Source organism: Microcebus murinus, chromosome 1 (genome assembly GCF_040939455.1).
Source record: "Microcebus murinus isolate Inina chromosome 1, M.murinus_Inina_mat1.0, whole genome shotgun sequence".
Classification (NCBI taxonomy): domain Eukaryota; kingdom Metazoa; phylum Chordata; class Mammalia; order Primates; family Cheirogaleidae; genus Microcebus; species Microcebus murinus.
The window spans coordinates 7,152,117-7,169,493 of NC_134104.1; the positions used below are offsets into that span (position 1 = coordinate 7,152,117).

A 17,377-nucleotide genomic window follows, 5' to 3' on the forward strand; every position below is an offset into this window, starting at 1 on the left:
GAATTTCTTTTAAATGGCCTATAGTTGGAGTTGCTTTTTATACACTGTAATAATCTCTTTCTTTTAATTAGTACATTTTGACTATTTATATTTAATATGATTATTGGCATGTGAAATCTTAGATCTGCCATTTGATTTTTTGTTTTCTGTTTGTTCTTTAAGTTTTATGATTCTCTGTTTTTGTGTTCCTAAATTTCTGTGGGCTAGTAAACATATTCTATAATTCTATTTTAATTTATTATAGTATTTTTGAGTGTATTTCTTTGTTTACCTTTTTTAAGTGGTTTTCCTAGGCATTACATTTCAGATGTATAATTTAACTACTGGTCTTGATGTTTTACCATCTCAGGGGAACATGAAAACTTTGGCTTCTTTTACATTCATTTGCCTTCCTCAATTTATGATTGTCTTTAATATTTTCTCTACATACATTGAGAACCACATTAGACCCTGCTATATAATTTGTGCTTCAACCATCAAGCATAATTTAGAAAACTCAAGAGAAGAAGGAAATTCTACTGGATTTGCCTATATATTTGCTCTTTTCATGTCCTTTTTACCTCTGTGATGTTCTAAGATTGCTTCTTTTAACATTTTCTTTTTGTTTAGAGAACTTCTTTTCTTTTAGGATGCATGTGCTCATGACAAATTCTCTTTGTTTGCTTTCATCTGAGAATGCCTAAATTCATGAAGGATATTTTGCTGGTATATAATTCTGAGTTGGCAATTCTTGTTTTCAGCAGTTGAAAAATGTTGTGCTATTTCTTTCTGGGCACTGTAGTTTCTGATAAGGAATCCACTGTCATTGGAATTATTTTTTCCTTATATAATACATAATTTCTTTCTGGCTGCTTTCAAGACTTTTTCTTTAGTCTTCAGAAGTTTATTATGTGTCTTTATGTAGATTTCCTTATATGGAATTCACTCAGCTTCTTGAATCTGTAAGTTAATTTTACTGTTTGGTAAAATTTGGAACGTTTGCAGCCATTATTCCCTTGAATACTACTTTCAGTCCTGTTTCCTTTCTTCCTCTTCTCCTGATACTCTGTGTCATGAATGTTAGATCTTTTGTTATAACCCCATGTATTCCCAGGCTCTGTTAATTTTTTTCAGCCTACTTTCTCTCTCTTGTTCATATTGGAAAATTTCTATTGTTCTATCAACAAATTCATTGCTTCTTTCTTCTGCCTCCTCCACCCTGCTGGTAACCCCATCCATCAAGTTTTTATTTCAGCTATTGTCACTTTTAGTTCTGAAATTTCCATTTGGTTCTTCTCTATACCTTTTAATTTTTTTTTTTTTTTTTGGTGAGGCTAACTATTTGTTAAGACTTTTTAAATTTGTTTCAATCATGTTCATAATTGTTTGTTGAAGCATTTTTATGACAGCTGCTTTAAAATCCTCATATAATTCTAAAATCTGTATCATGTCAGTGTCAGTATTTGTCTTTTCTCATTCAGTTTGAGCTCTTTCTGTTTCTTGATGTGACAAGCAATTTATTTTTTATTGAAACCTAGACATTTTTGGTTTTCTAAGACCCTGTATCTTCTTTCAATCTTGTATGACAGCAGGCCTCCTCTGACATCACTCTAGTGGGTTGAGGGGGGGGGACACCTCATTGCCCCCTAGTGGAGTGTCAGCCTCCAGTGGTGCTGGGGTGGGGGAGAGGATACTTGTTACTGCTAAATGGGAATGAGAATTCAGGCTCCCCACTGGGCCTCCGGGGACACCATCCTAGCCGGGCACCTCATTATTGCTTTTCACACGGTCTCCACCAACACTTTGCAGGAGTGGCCTTTTTACTGCTGGGTGGGGTTGAATATCCTGACTCTACACTAGTCCTTTTCTGACACCACCCCAGTGGGGCTGTGTAGAGCCACCTCATTACTGCCAGATCTGTGTGGAAGTCCAGGCTCCTCATGTGGTCTCTAGGGGGTCTCTCTATCCTTCAGCAAGAATGGAAGTCCAGGATGCTCACTGTGTCTTCCCTGCCACCACCTTGGTAGCAAGTTTGGACACCTCATTACAGCCTGGTGAGGGTGGAAGTCTTAGCTCCCCATTAGCCTTTGCTTCTGCAGTGGCATTGCTGTTTATTCTGTGGTGTTTGGCCGGCATGGAGAGGTTATCACTCGAAAGTGCTCTGTCTTCTTAGACTACATCTTTCTTAGTCCTTTGGCTAGAGGAAGCAGGCTTTCCTTGGGGCGTTTTTGTCTGCATCCATTGACATTTCCAAGTTGCTGTCTTCTCCAGTATCCATTCAGGGATGTATTATACAAAGCAAAAGGAAAACTCAGGCAACTGGCCCCTGTTGCATTCCTCAGGTACCAAAGTCCCTAGCTGGTCCGCCTTCTATTTGCCTTTCAGAGTCAACTTGCGTTTGTTTTATATACATTGTCAAGGATTTTTTTTAACTGTACTTAGTGAGAAGAACAGGGAAAAATCTATCTATTCCATCCTCCCCAAAGCTGAAATGAAGAAAGCAATCGTAAATAGAAAACAGAAAGAAGAGACAAAAGAACAAAAATAACAACACACACAAACGATTAAAATGGCTTTCCTTATTTTCCTCCCCAGAGATCTCTGCTGCTGAGAATCAATTGCTAGGCACCTCATGAAGGGATCCCCTTCTCCCCCTCCCCTGCTCTACCCAAACAGAAGTTCAAGCTGAAAATATATGGCAAGATGCACATACACACACACACACACAAAAAAAAAAAGATATGATTTCTATCCATGAATTTTCCCTAGTCCCCAGCCCCAGTAAATGTCACATTTGGTTATAAAATTGAATTTCTCAAAGGAACACTTTTAAAATATTCCCCCGACTTAGTGTCTTTTATAACCACTGACACAGATGAGAGGTTGAAGAATCACATCTTCTTGCACCCGACACTGTCTGGCATGCACGAGTAACAGGCTGGCTTCCTGGGGTGAGTCCAGGAAGGGTGGACTCTCTGGTGAGTCCACTCTGCTGTGGCAGAGTTCAGCAGGGACAGCGTTCTGTTTCGAGAGCAAGCATCCACGCCACCTCCCTAAATGCTGTCGGGGCCCCAGCGTGTGGCCTGGCTTGGGAAGCGGCCGTTGTTGTGTCCCGCTGGGTTTCCTGCCTGGCTGGGGGAGAGGGGGCTGCACATGGGTTCTCTAATATCGGGCAGCTTAGGCTTAAAATGGACTGATTTCCTGTCCAAAAACCTAGATCATGGCCCTCCCAAAAGCTGTGCACTGTCACGACCTCACACGTGCTCAGCCATGAATGAATGAATGAATGAATGAATGAATCCCTTAGTCTTCACTACGACCCAGCCAGCTCTTGCAGGAAAGCATGACGTGTCGTCCCACAGCAGCGCAACGCGGCCCCAGGGGAGGAAACTGGCTCACTCCTGCCAATGGCAACTGCAGGCAGAAGCTAAGAGGCAGGAGAGAACTGGGCAGTGAGGCAGGCAGAGTCTGCCCTAGTACAACGTTGCGTCCCCGGGCAAACATAAAGCAGCCCAGTGACCATTCCAACCTCACCATTGGACTCGAGCAGCTCCTCCAAACAGGGTCAGCCTGCTGGGTCAGGTGATTACTTTCCAAACTTCCCTTATGCGTCGCAGTGTCCAGCCAGTCTGACCTTTTGTTCCGCCACCCTGTTCCCAGCATCACCCCCAATTGACCCCCCCACCTCTCCACCCACCCCTGATCCAATAAAGGAAACAACTACTTTATGCACAAAAGCAAGAGGAATCAGGAATGCTTTTCCGCCTTGAACTGTCACTGCATCCCAGAAACAATTTTGGAAGGGCTCTTACGGGTCATTTTATTGTATCCTTTCCTGGGACAGACACTCTTCTGGAAAATTCTGAACAAATGACCAGTCAGTAGCTCATGCCAAGAGACTCGTGACTATTCAAAGACGCCCTCTTCGTTCTGTTCATTCTTTGGTTTTGAGTCGGGATTTTGTTTTCTCTTCTTTGGAAATAAAGGTATTCGTCCTTCTTAGTCTTTCAATTGATCCTGAAGTTGTCAAGTTGTCTCCTCTGGCCTGCTCTGCTACACTGTGAGTCACGGCCCCAGGAAGGACAAGTCCTGTGGCCAAGGAACGCACAGGTGCAGGGAGGCCGGGCACTCGGAATGGGATGACCAGGGACAGTGTCGAAAAGGATGTCAAACCTGAACTGAGTCCTCTAAGACAAGTAGGACTTAACTCTGCAGGCAAAGAAGGTAGGAACGGAGGGATGAAGCGATGCTATGAGCTCAGGGACCGGAGGGCCTGGTTTGGCTGGAGCATGGTATAGAAGGGAGAGGAGATCGGAAACGGCCTGGGGAGGTAGGTGGAAGCCGAGGCGTGAGGGGCAGGGTCCCGGCTCACTGTGGAACAGGACAATCTGGGAGTGCAGAGTGGCTGTCAGAGGACCCAATATACCCAGAACCCGGGCCATGGGCAACCTGGGAAAATAAAAGGGAAAGAAAGGAAAGAATATGGCATCTGCTCCCTTTCTTCTTGGGAACAGAGGGGGTTCAGCAAAGCTGGTACCTCAGATGAAGGTAGGCGGGTGGGAGAGGCATTGGCAAGGTTTAGGATCTCTGCAAGATCACCCTGGAGGCGCGACAAAAGCCCTTAGAACGAGGTTTGCCCAGAAAAGAGGCCGTAAACTGAGTATAATGAGATGAAGAGGAAATTCCCGGCCGCTTCCAAGATTCAGCACCCGGGGTTGAGTCCTGGGAACCTGGGGACAGGGGACTGAACCTAGAGCAGGTGCGTCTTGGGCGCCTGGGCAGGGGCTGCGGGCGCTCGCAGGCACGGGCTCTGCCTGCTCCCATCGCCCGGGCGGCCTCAGCGCCTCCCTGCAGTCTAGCTCGGCATTTTCTTTGAAGGAAACTTCTCAATAGGACTTTGGTGATAATGCTTGTCCCATATTTTATGATATTTCCAGGAGCTCTAGGAAAGGAGGAATGAGTCACTCACCAATATTCCAAGAAACCGACTACCCTGGGGGAATTCACGAAACATGGCCCGGATATTGGTGCTGGGAGTCAAGAGTCTCGGGGTTTCGAGCCAGGGAGACACACACGCAGGGCTTAGGGGAACCCCTGGCAGCCACGTGGTCCAGCAGTTTCCTAACTCTTATCCCTGCTACCCATTCCCCTTAGAAGCTCGTGTGCCCAACGTGCTTCCAAGAAAGCACCCAGGGGTGTGCTCCAGACCCTGCCCGCCACCTGTGAACTCACGCTGAAGCCAGAGGAATCAAGGTGATGTCAGCTCAGCTTAACCTCGAATCTGATTGATCTTTGTGCGACATCCTAATACCTCGGGCCATTGGGACCCTCCCTGGTCTGGTCAACAAGGCCACAGTGATTGCCTCAAAGGGACATTAGAAAGGCTATCTGGTGAGACAAAGGCTCTTTAACTGAGTATATAAGTGATAAACATTAACTTTCATCTGCAGAATTGTCCGCCAGTTCTGACAGGCAGGTTCTTAGTTCTTCAGACCCCCTTAGCTGCAGGAGAGCTTGTGCTCTGGCTTTGCCCACATGTCTCCGAGCATTTCCCTGGCTCCCCGGGTGGGTTTCCAAGGTGCTCACATGGGTCCCGGCCTCAGCCCCTTCCTCCTGGCACAGGCTCACCCCAACTCCAGCCCCAACCCCCCATCCTGAGCCACTCTGCCTGGCTCCATGGCCTTCCACAGACTCTGTCCTTGTTTTCTGTGTTGGCCTCCTGTCCCCTTCTCTTGCCAGGCGTTGGTCCACCTAGTGTCCCCACCTTCCCTCTCACTTTTCTCCACCTGGAATATTCTTCCTTCCTGTCCCCTGTCCCAGCCTTCTTCTCCCGCTTCTTGCCGCATTGAAGTTCCTCCTCCTGGCTCTGTGAGCTAGAACTCCCTCTCTCCTCTGTCTGTCCCGTGTCTGTCTCTGTTCTTCTGTGTCTCTCCCTCCCTCTCCCCGTCCCTGATCCCCTCCCCTTCCGTCCCTTCCCTCTGAGGTCCCATAGAGCTCTCCTGTGTTGTCCCCCCACACTATGGATCACGGCTACTCATGTACACGTCCCGCCTTCCTGATGAAGCTGGCAGCTCTCCGCAGGCAGAGAGAGGTAAAGCCTCTACCTGGATGCCCTGTTATGGCTAGTGCACACCTGTGCAAATCAGTGAGTGCTTCAGCAGCAGAAGGTTCTAGCAAAGCTCTTAGACCTGCATTCTCACTGCTGCCTGCAGCTCAGACAGCTTGCATTTCCAGGCTCTTTGCCAGTCCTTAGTGATGAAGGCAGCACCGTGGTGAAGGATGCAGGTGCTAAAGGACTTGTTGGGTCTGAGACTCAACTTTGTTCCTTACCAGCTGTGTGACCTAGGGCCATTTGCTAAACCTCTCTGTGCCTCAATTTCTCCATCTCCAAAATGGGAGTGACAGTACCTATTTCAGGGTGTCTTTGTGAGGAGTAAATGAGTTAGTCTAGTAATGCGACAATGTAGCACCAGGCTGTAATAAATGTGAAATAAACATCAGGAGTTACTATTTTTATATTTTTTCATATTTATTTTTTCGATTTTCATATTTTTCTTTATTTTTATGTATATTTTTATAATTATATCTATTTTAATATATTTCTATGGCCCCAAACCATGCTTACATGCAGGCCACTCATTTCCGTTTGTTTTCCATTAGACAAAAAGCTGATTAGTGGTTCTTGCTTGCTCTGGCCTGTGTTTTCCGGCAGCGAGTCAAGGATGTCTAAGTGATGCCACGATGAAGAACACTCACTCGGCTGGCTATCTGAGGCTGTGGCATTTTCCATTTAAATCAGTCCTCAGGTGACCTGCCGTCGTGGTGTCAGGACGGACGGGGACGATGTACAGAGAACCCAAGGGACAAGTGGGCTATTCTCAGGGCCCTGGTGTCACCTGGAGGGAGGCCCAGAGGAGGACACCGGTTCAGGAAATGGCTTTACCATTTCCCACTTTGCATAAATGTTCCCTTGGATGGTTGTATTTTGAAAAAAAAAAAAAAATCACAGTTTTCTGATGAATATAAGCACACATTTCAGAGGGATAAAAATATCCGAGATGCAAATATAACTGCTTTGAAATACATCAACCATGATGAGTTTCCCCCTCATCCTTAAGAGCCTGCTTCTGGGGAGCAGAAAGCAAGCAGCAGGCAGCGCCGCGGAAACTGCAGGCCGAGCCGAGCCGGGCTCCCAGCTCCTGCCCTGTGACTGAGGGAGCCCCGTGCAGCTGAAAAGCACTTTCCACCCTCTCTGAGACCTCTGTGTTCGTGAATCCATCTCTCCCTCTCCCCATCTCTCTCTCTCTCTCTCTCTCTCACACACACACACACACACACACACACACGAGTGTCTCAGCCTTCCCTTTGAGCTACAGTCAGATGCAGTTATAATTGCCCTCATTGAAAGCACCTCTGTCATTTCAGACAATCCGAGAGGAGTAGGAATCTGGCGTGGTCTCGGTAGAAAGCCACCCTCTCCTCAGCTGAAACAAACGCGTGAGTGTAAATTACACACGCATGCACATTCACCGAACAAACTGCTCCACCTTTATTTACCGTCCCAGGTGTGGTAGACAGAATATGGTTAGACAAAAGGAAAACTAAGTCCCCATTGCCCCTGAGAGCCTATACTCTACCCGAGGAGTTTGGTGTGGTTTTAACGAGACACTTAACCTTTTTTTGGAGCATCTATGAATGTGTTTTGCTCAAACATGTCACCGTGATTCCCCCAAACTTTAAAATGTTTCCGTGCATGTATTCCATTAAACGTACAACAATACTATTGTGGGGTGCCTGCTAGAGCCAAGGAGCCTCGCTCCTCCGAGCAGCGTGCCAAGGTTCCGGAACCTTGCATTCTGGTGGCGGGTGGTGAAATGCAAATGCTGTTGTAGGTTGCACCAGCTGTTGTCACTCTTGATGAGTAGTCCCCTGAGAGGCTGGCAGCCTTGCGTCTTGTTAGCTTTGGGGAAAATTGCTCTGTTATTTTTGGCACAAATGCCAGAGGTCAGTATTTGTCCTCAAATAGCAAGAACAGGTTCTAACCCTTGGCCCCGCATGGTAGCCAGACAGAATAATGATTACACACACGTGGGCACGGCCCTGGGGTACGCTTACATGCGGGTCCCCTTTGTTCCTCGCAACAGGCCCCTGAACCAGAGAATACAAATGCCAAATATCCCCACTCTCCAGATGAGAGAACTAAAGCTTCTAGGCTAATCCATAGCAAGTGGCTAAGAAGTGGTAAAGCCAAAAACCTTTCCAGGCTCAGGCTTCCAAACTCCTGTACACTACCTCTCTCCCTCTCTCTCTATTTCTCCCTCGCTCTCTCGCTCTAATGAGACATCCAAGCAGGATGGACACAGTAAAATAACAACAATAAATGTTCAGGCCAGAGGAAGCTCTTGTCTCCAGACCGGTATGAGTCCTGCATTCTTGATCTCCTTTTCATTTCAAAAGACAGATATGAGATGATTAACTCTGATACAGAAAAACCCTTGGCTCCCCAAGAAAAGATATCTTTTTTATGAAAGGTCTTGAAGCAAGCATATCTGTCTTTTCCACCTTAAAATGCCACCAATCATCACCCTCTCTCGCAAACGAAGCCGGTTCAGACATCCTCTTCACGTGGCAGATGACCTCAGGGGCAGGGGAGCCAGGGGCGGCCTCAGCAAACAGCAAACCACTTCAAAATGCGCAGCCCAGGAGACCGTGGCCAAAAAAGTATTAATAAAATGACTTGTCCAGGATCATAGGGCTTTGCAGCGGCCACAGGACTTGTGCACCACTCGCTGCCTCCCAGCACGAGGGCTGGGCAGGCAGGAGCCTCCAGATGAGGGTACTGGGAGGTGGGACTCCTGAATTTGCCAAACTTCCAGAGCCCCTTGGCCCCGTAACAAATTGTGCAATGTGATACTCAGATGCATTTGTGCATAAACATACTTAGAAATAAAGCTCAGGAAAGACAGTCAGACACAACAGGGGGAACCACAAAGAGCAGGTGATGCCCAGCACAGTTCTTACGGATGAATTTGGGGAGGACAAGGATAAAGTGGAATTTGGGGTGTCCAGGCAGAAAAAATAGCACTTCCCAAGGCAGGAAGGTACCAAACAGCCGTGGCTTGCACGTAGCTGTAGCTCCGGTGTGTGTGGAGGAGACAGGACCATCGGGCAATGGGCCCTGGGTGAAGGGGAGGCCGCATCCATGCTGGCTGGAGAAGAGCTGAAGGCTTCCAAGCAGGTCTGGTGTGTGTTTGAGGTAGAGACCCTGAGGCTATTTCAAGATAAACCTCAGTGCTGCCCGTGAGACGGAGCAGGTAGAGGCAAGTGGAGGTGACATTAATAGTCCCCTAAACAGGCCACAGCTAGGAAAGAGCAGATCCAAAATATGCAAACTATCAGGGGTGAGGAAGAAAGAGGTGGCAATGGGTAGCAGGAGTTGAATGGAGAGGTCAGGGCTGGATACACAAACTTGGGAGTCGCCAGCCATTTGTGGAAATTAGGGACATTGCTGCAGATGAGAATATTTGAAGAAAGAACATAGAAATGGCAAATCTAGGAAACGCCAACACAGCACGGGGACTGCTGTGTAAGGAATCTCATCCAAATGGGCTCATGGGCGATGGTCCTCGAGATTTCTGGGAGGGTAGACTTTACTGATAAGGGAGGCGATGGGCTCGGTGCAAATTCCTTTCTTGGCATGTCACTCTCTTCGCTGGGCTTCCGCGCCATCAACTGCATCACTCTGGGGCTGGACTTGACAGTCTCTGAAAGGATCCCTTCCAGTTTTAATATGCTAGAACTCTAAATCTCTTCCCAGTAATGTAAATCCAACAACCAGGACATTTACTGTGGAGGAAACTCTTGGCTTTAGAATAAGGAGGAGAGCTTGCTTGGGACCAAGAATGGAATGTAAATGCTTTATCGGGTACACACGCTGTGTAATTGCAAACATCAACTTTCTGATAATGAGGGAAGGACATAAGGCGTTTAAAGACATCCAATAGAACGACTACACTACTTACACAAAAACATATGTCATGATTCCCACCATAAGTTGTGATATAGATGAGTCAGTCTGGGAGAGCTAAATTTAGAATTTTTAAGGGCCCCTCCCCCCTCGATGTCAGAAGATTCCATTTAACTCCAGGGAAGAGGAAAATGCTGATCCGGGCAGTATCTGCCATCTCTAGGGCTAGGATATCCTGCACATCTGAATAACAGTAGCTACAAGGACCACCCCAGGGCAAGGACTTGGGGCCAAAATGTTGCAGGGTCCTTAGGGGGCACAAGAGGTAAGGTGGTAGCACACACACAAGGAAGCAGACAACCTTGACCGTGCTTCTTCAGGATCATATCCTGCCTGGAATCTGGGTGCCTGTGGTTTGGGGGGGTCTCACTGCGGATGCCATCAGAGGAAGGCCAAGAAGGAAAGGTCAGTGAACCAGCGTGAGGACGGACAGAACATGTGTCCAGATAACAGAGAGGCGAGTCACAGACCAGGACACACGGGGACTCGGTGCAGCTGGAGGGACCGATACAGCAGAGCTAGGCTGAGAGGTGACGCTGGGAGCCAATGACAGAGCAAACCAAGACAGAAGGAGGCTCCCACCCATCAGGGACAAATTCCACTGAGTTCCTGCCATGGGGTGGCTTTTATGCCTGAATGGTCACAACTCGCTGGGGTGGGCCAGTAAGCAGCCACGGTGCACACTGGCGTGGACAGGGTTGCTGTGACAAGTCCCTCTCTGCCTGTCTTCTCTGCCTCTCCTACACGCCACCCTCAGCCCCTCCCCTGGCCCGCACCGTGCTGTCTCTCTGCGTCTCGATACGAGCCATGTGGTAGCTAAATACCATGGGCGCAGCGCCACAGCCAGCAGGCTGGCAGATAGCAGTTCCTTAGCTCCTTCTGTTCCCAGGGGCAATTATTAGTTTAAGTAAGAGGCGGTGTCCCGATTTCATTGTTACGAATGCAGGGCTTGTGGAAACCAAGGGCACTTGCAACGTACAAAGTCGCCTGTTGCCACCCTTTTGGTTTGGGAAGAGCGCCACGAGGGGGATGAATAACGGTTTCGCCAACTGCGCTGCGACACCCCAGCCATGACACGCCGACTCAGGTGCCAGCCGGGCTGCCGTGACACGCCTGCCACTGTGCTGGGGCCGTGGGGGGAGAGTAAATGCCACCCTGGGCTTCTCAGAACTAAACTTTTGATGATAGAGGAGCTGGAGCACGACAGTGTGAGAGCAAGAGTGAGTGACATAACGATTACCGGTGACGGAGCGCTAGGGCTGCTTATAAATAAAAGGTCAGAGGAAGAAAGATAACAGCATAAAATAACAACACACCATTTTTTGCCTATCAATGGGGCAAAGATTGGTGGGGGAAAGCACTAATGCCATTGGCAAGTGGACAAGAACGTGAGGAAGGGTACACTTCTATACACTGTCGGACATAAACGTTGTGGGACAACTGAACACTGTGTCAGCATTTTTAGCATTTACACTTTACGCCCAAGCCATACCTAACCTTGGGATTTATGCTCAGCAAGTAACAGACAGGTGCACGATGATATAAGTTCAAAGATGCTCATTGCAGTATTTTATAAAATAGTGAAAAATTCAAACTTAATTAAATGGGGTCTGGTTAAGGAAACTGTGGCATAACCCGTGATGAATGCTATGCAGTCAATAAAAAAATGATGATATATTCTACCATTCCTGACATAGAAAGATGTATGATATGGTGTTAAGTGAAAAAGTCACTTAGACAATATTGTATGTACCGTGTAGATATCTATATCTATAAAAATGGGATCGTATTTCCATATCTGTAAATATTTGCAGGTAGAGAAATGGGCCTTGAAAGTGTTCACCAAAATTCAACAGTGATTTCCTCTGGGCATGTCACTATGAGAGAAATGTATTTCCATATTTATAATTTTTCAATATTTTCTTAGATATTTTCTTTGTATCTAATGAGCATGTTTTGGTTTCACAATCAGAAAAATAAGGCTGCAAAAAAAGTAAAATAATAACGGGCAATGTTTCAGTTACTACATATGTTAGGAACCCAAGGAAGTTAAAGAACCCCAAAGAAATCTGAAGACATTAAAGAGAACTGTTCAGTAGAGATGGCCATTATTCTTAATAGCTCCAAAGTCATTTTTAATTAGGACAGATTGAATTTCTGTAGGTATTATTCTGGCTCTCAGACTCAGTGGGTTATAACCTATATCCCAGTTGAAACAAAATGTTTTCAGCCCAAAATAAATAAGGTTATAAACCCATCAAAACTGATGACTTTCAAAAGACTCCATGAACCCAAAAAGTAAGACAAAGAAAGATGTACAAAATCCACTTCGATTTTTGGAAAAAAGAAACCAAATGACTACAAAAATATCAGCTCCAAAAATACCAAGAAAGCTTCTACAGGGGAAAACAGAGAGCAAAAAAAAATTGGCATATGGATGTCAAAAATCCAGTGTCAAAGAGGTTTTGAAAACTGGTCGTGCGTCACCAATTATATATATCCAAGATCAGTGTGACAGACATTTATTTCCAAGAGCAATGGGAAGTTTTTTAATGCCCTAAAAATCTCTTTTCAGTGACTGATAATACAGCTATAATGTGAGATTTTTTTTACTCATTTAATTATTGGAAACCAAATTCTGACCTAGAAAAAAGAAGGAAGAGAGATACACCTATAAGCAACACCTTATATCAGTTCATATCTAAGACTTTTAATACATAATTGTCTTTCTTCTCACCTCCAGGAGAAGCACAAAGAAGAAACTACAGCAATGGCCAAGTTGACAGAATCCATGAGTGAGTAGCTTAAAATTTATTATATATTTTTGGTTTTGAATGGAAAAACCCAAAATTGAGCAAGAAACGCATCCCCTTATGACGATCTGATTTGTCCTTCTCTTTCATTCTTATGATAACCCGGGTGTATTTAGCATATATTGCATTGTTGATGTTACTTTATGCGTTATTCAAAATTCATTCTGCTTGGGATCAAATTCTGTGCTGAGGCTGTTACCCACAGTGTGGACTTGAAGAATCAAAATAGGTTTTATGTGTAGCACCGCACTGGGGATTGGGACCCAAAAAACTTCAACCTGACTTTTAGGAGATTTAGTCAAAGTGAGCTGAAGTTTCCTGTACATATATTCCATGGGTTGCATGATCTAAGGAAGGGAAAGAATGACGAGTTGTTGTTAAACCTTTTAGGTGTAGTTCAGAAATTGCAGACAGAACTATTAAAAATGGATTGCTGAAGGTATACGTAGCTTGTAATGATTTAACTTTTGAATATGTCAATGTTAAAATGCTCTGCATTCTTCAGCTAAATAAACAGAATACACAAAGCATGTTTAAAAGAAAAGGGGAATTAATTATAATAAGTCCTTCTGCAAATGAGAAATGCAATTTTCTATGTTGAGGCTTAAATATTAAAGACCATATGGATATGAAATAAACAGACAAGAAATATTTTTTTTTCCTTTGAAAAATAAAAATTGCTCCTGGTGATAGATTTCACATGTAAAGTTACAAGGGAGGCTTACCAACCCTTCCCCACTATCATTAGGACCATGAACACCTAATCAAATTTGGCCTGCAAAATTAACCATTAATCTTGCCTACATTTAACTGTGCCTCGGCTTCCTTCCACTATTCCGCATGTCATGAGACTGTTAAATACGAGTGCTTCTCTGCAGGGTGGTCAATGAACCTTTATCCCTAAACATCCACCCTCACCAAGAAAAGATAATGTCAAAAAGTTCTTTACATCACATTCTTTAATTCCTGACCTCAATCCTCTGCCTAATTTTACATAAGTCTGAACGCCTGCTCATTTCGCCACGTGAACGATGACTAGAAGGGCCCAGGTAGAGAACTGATCCTCTTCTGCGCTTACACTCCTCTGTTCTGCTCTACCTTCTGTGTCACCACCTGCCCTCCTCTCTGCTCCATCCTTCTTTTTTTCTGCCTCTAGTCTTGCTGTCTGAAAAGTGTTAAAAGGGTCTACCAGTTGGTTTGAGGAAACCCAGACCGATTCTCTGTAAGTGAAGCCATCTTGAAGTCGCGGAAGGTGCTGTCTCAAACCTGGAATGGAACGGTGAGGTTACCAGGACCGTCCAAAAGGGACAAGCCTGTAATGTCATACACAGAGTGGAACTGTGGACGACACCAACTCGTTCACAATCCACGGCACAGGAGCAGGTTTAGTTCTGATCTCTAAGTCCAAAGTCGCCAATGCAAGTGACCCACAGTTTCCCAGGGACAGAAAGACCAGTGGCTTAGAATCTAGCATCATTGTCCGTGAACTGAGTCTTGAGAGTGTGGGTGAGTCAGGATAGTGTTGTGTGTGGGTCGTGATGCTGATAGTTTTTACAAGGCGTCTGTTAGACATTGATATTCTACTTCAGTGAATATTACATTTTTGGCTCATCTAACTGAATTATAAAACATTAAGGGCACTGTACTGATCAATATTTCTGATAAAGGTATTTTCATTTTTCTGTCTCTATTGGATTCCAGATACATTTAAGTAAGAATTCTTCATCTGACGACTTATTGGTTGGTTTTAGGTTTCAGCTTTGCCTGGGCAATAATTCTAATGACTTTGGTCTAGCATCCCACTGTCGTAAGAGAATTCTATCAGAATTGAATTCCACATCCTTGGGTAGATGAAAGGGTACAGCTGTTCTTCTAATTTTGCTTTGTCTTTATGAAAAAGATTACATAGATATTTTGCAATGCCTAAGGAGATTTAAAGTTTGAGAACAGACTTTGGAATCATACCCAGTGTACCGGTTCACTGATCCTTACAAGGACGCAGAACATTATGAAATATATTAGATGAAAAGAAAAAAGAAATAAATAAATAAAATATATTAGGGGCAGTAATTCTTCTAGACTCTATGAAACGCTAATCACGTGGCAAATACACTAAACATTCCATTAAAGTTAAGTTCGTGAATAGTGAAATATACAATTACACATTTATTCTACATAGGAAATATACAAGGAAATAAATATGTGGTTATGTAAGGAGACTCTATCAGTAGGCTAAGCAAAGAATTAACATACAATTACCACACAGTAAAATGGATGGGAACATCAAATCCATGGCCACCGGTGGAAGAAACATAAACAGAAGCATGAATACCCAGAACACAGTGCTCTGAATGGGTTTCCAGAGCCAACATACACTGCTTGTTAAACTGCCAAGCAAGAACCATCTGGTTACTAGAACATCTCTATGTTGAACTAGAACTGGGTAGCAATTCTACTGCCCTAGCTGTCCCTGCGTGATCAGTGGCTAAGCAAATGCCATAATGTAGAAGGGGCGTCTCCTTTGTCTTCCCGAGTAGGGTGCAGAGCTTTCCTTTCCATCGTGGGCCATTAATCAACAACCTCATAAAGATCAACGTCAGTCATTGCTTTAAAGAGCAAGCAAAAGACATGCAAGTATTAACAGATTTTAAATTAAAAGCAACCTTATTTAATATTTATTTAGTAAGTAAAAGATAATACTTTAAAATATTTCATGTCACATTATTGACATGAGGTGAGCCATGATAAGGATAAGGAAGGAAAAAACAGAGAAAGGCAGAAAAGCAGACGGGGAGGAAGAGAGAGAGAAAGAACGAAAACACGCTCAAGAAAAATATATAGGAAATACATATACAGTACACAGGAAAAGCCCCAGAGAGGGAGCTGTTATGGGAGAAAAAGGCAGAATCCTGAGGAATGAAGATGAGACCAGTAGGCACAAGGGCCAGGGGGTCAGGAGAGCCCTCAGTGCAGACGGGTTCCATGGGCTTTCAAAATTAGCAAACCACACATGCCATTAACGGGCTGTGAACTTTCCTTTTTTATTATTTTATTTTCTTTCCTTTTTTTAAATTGCAGGATATTGCAGGGCTGCAAACATTTAGGTTACATATACTGCCTTTGCATGGCCCAAGCCAGACCTACAAACATGCCCGTCCCCCAGACAGTGCGCTCCGTACCCATTTAGTTATGAGTTTCCCCATCCCCTCCACCCCCCTCCCACCTGCCCTGCACCTGAGGAATATTACTTCTGTGTCAGCACCTAAGTGTTGGTCAGTTAAGACCAGTTTGCTGGTGAGTACATGTGGTGCTTGTTTTTCCATTCTTGTGATACTTCGCCTAGTAGATGGGCTCCAGCTCTATCCAGGAGAACACAAGAGGTGCTAGCTCACCATTGTTTTTTATGGTTGAGTAGAACTCCATGGTGTACATATACCACATTTTATTGATCCACTCATGTATTGAGGGGCACTCGGGTTGTTTCAATCTACCAAAGGCCATCAGTTGTTTTTAACATTACCCTGTGAAATGATGATCTCTGTTTGCATCTTCAAAAGGGATATTTTCTTACTTGGACCACCAGAAACCCTGTTCCAAATGGGGTATTCAGAAATGCCCCCCGGGAGGAAGCTACTCTGAGCTTGCCCACTGGCAACCAGCACTTTCCACCCACCCACAGAGTGACGTCAAACTGAAAGCTTGATCCCAGTGGAGGCTCCCAGCGCTGTCTGCAAATAGACGTGTGGTCCTCAGAGGTGGGTGGGCTGGTGGGCTCTGTCCTGGGCACTGTAATCTCAGTCAGATGGTGACAAATAGCAGGTGTCCAGAGGCATGCAGGTAGCCTGGGGGCTCTGGAATCCCAGTCTGTAGAGAGTACCTTTGTTCCTACATAAATCCTGTAGGAATTTCCTACATAAATCCCCATAGGTACTTTGCTTCGTGGTCATTGCCTGTGGATGCATGACAGACCCCTAACCTCAGAGCTCCTGGGAACGTGTCAAATACAGCACAGGAGCTCTCGCCGCATGGTTCCATTAATAATTTGTATTGTAATCAGAATCAGATATCTGGTCTCGTGCGTGGTGATGGCGTTGCAAGGGGGGTATGAGTAGGGGACTTGTCACCAATGCCCTCTCCAGGCTACATGGCCCCTTCCAGAGCGCCCCCACCCCCACCCACCCAGGGTTCTGCAGGTGACCCAGAGTCCCACTTCTGTCCCTTCCTCTGCACCAGTTACCTGTCTGCAGTGCACCGCTGCATCAGTAGGTGGGGGCCACTTGAGCCGCACGTGGCTCTCTGAATCTCGGCAGAAAGGAGCTGCCTTCCTGTTGCTTTCTGTCTCCATCTTGCCAGCCTCTCTCGGGCATGCCTGCCCCAAGCTTTTCCTTCGCTGGCCAGAGCATCCCTGGCAGCTGTCCTCATGAGTCATTCTGCCCATGACATCCCCTCCTGTGTGGTCCACCTTGATGTCACAACCTAACACATCCACATGGGAAAGAGAAGAGGAACTTGGCATCATTTTCAAATAAACAAGAGAGCACTAGCTTTATCTGAATAG

At 45.4% G+C, this 17,377-nt stretch overlaps 1 protein-coding gene across 2 annotated transcripts in view; it reads left to right on the forward strand.

The window, feature by feature from the left end:
- The window catches only part of KCNJ6 (potassium inwardly rectifying channel subfamily J member 6), a 274,104-nt gene that overhangs the window by 64,037 nt on the left and 192,690 nt on the right, over positions 1-17,377 (forward strand). For both annotated transcript variants that reach the window (XM_020284777.2, XM_020284778.2), the window contains exon 2: positions 12,750-12,801. In XM_020284777.2, coding sequence (XP_020140366.1) covers positions 12,777-12,801 — 25 coding nt within the window. In that variant the 5' untranslated portion in view covers positions 12,750-12,776. The remainder of the gene's footprint in view (positions 1-12,749; positions 12,802-17,377) is intronic.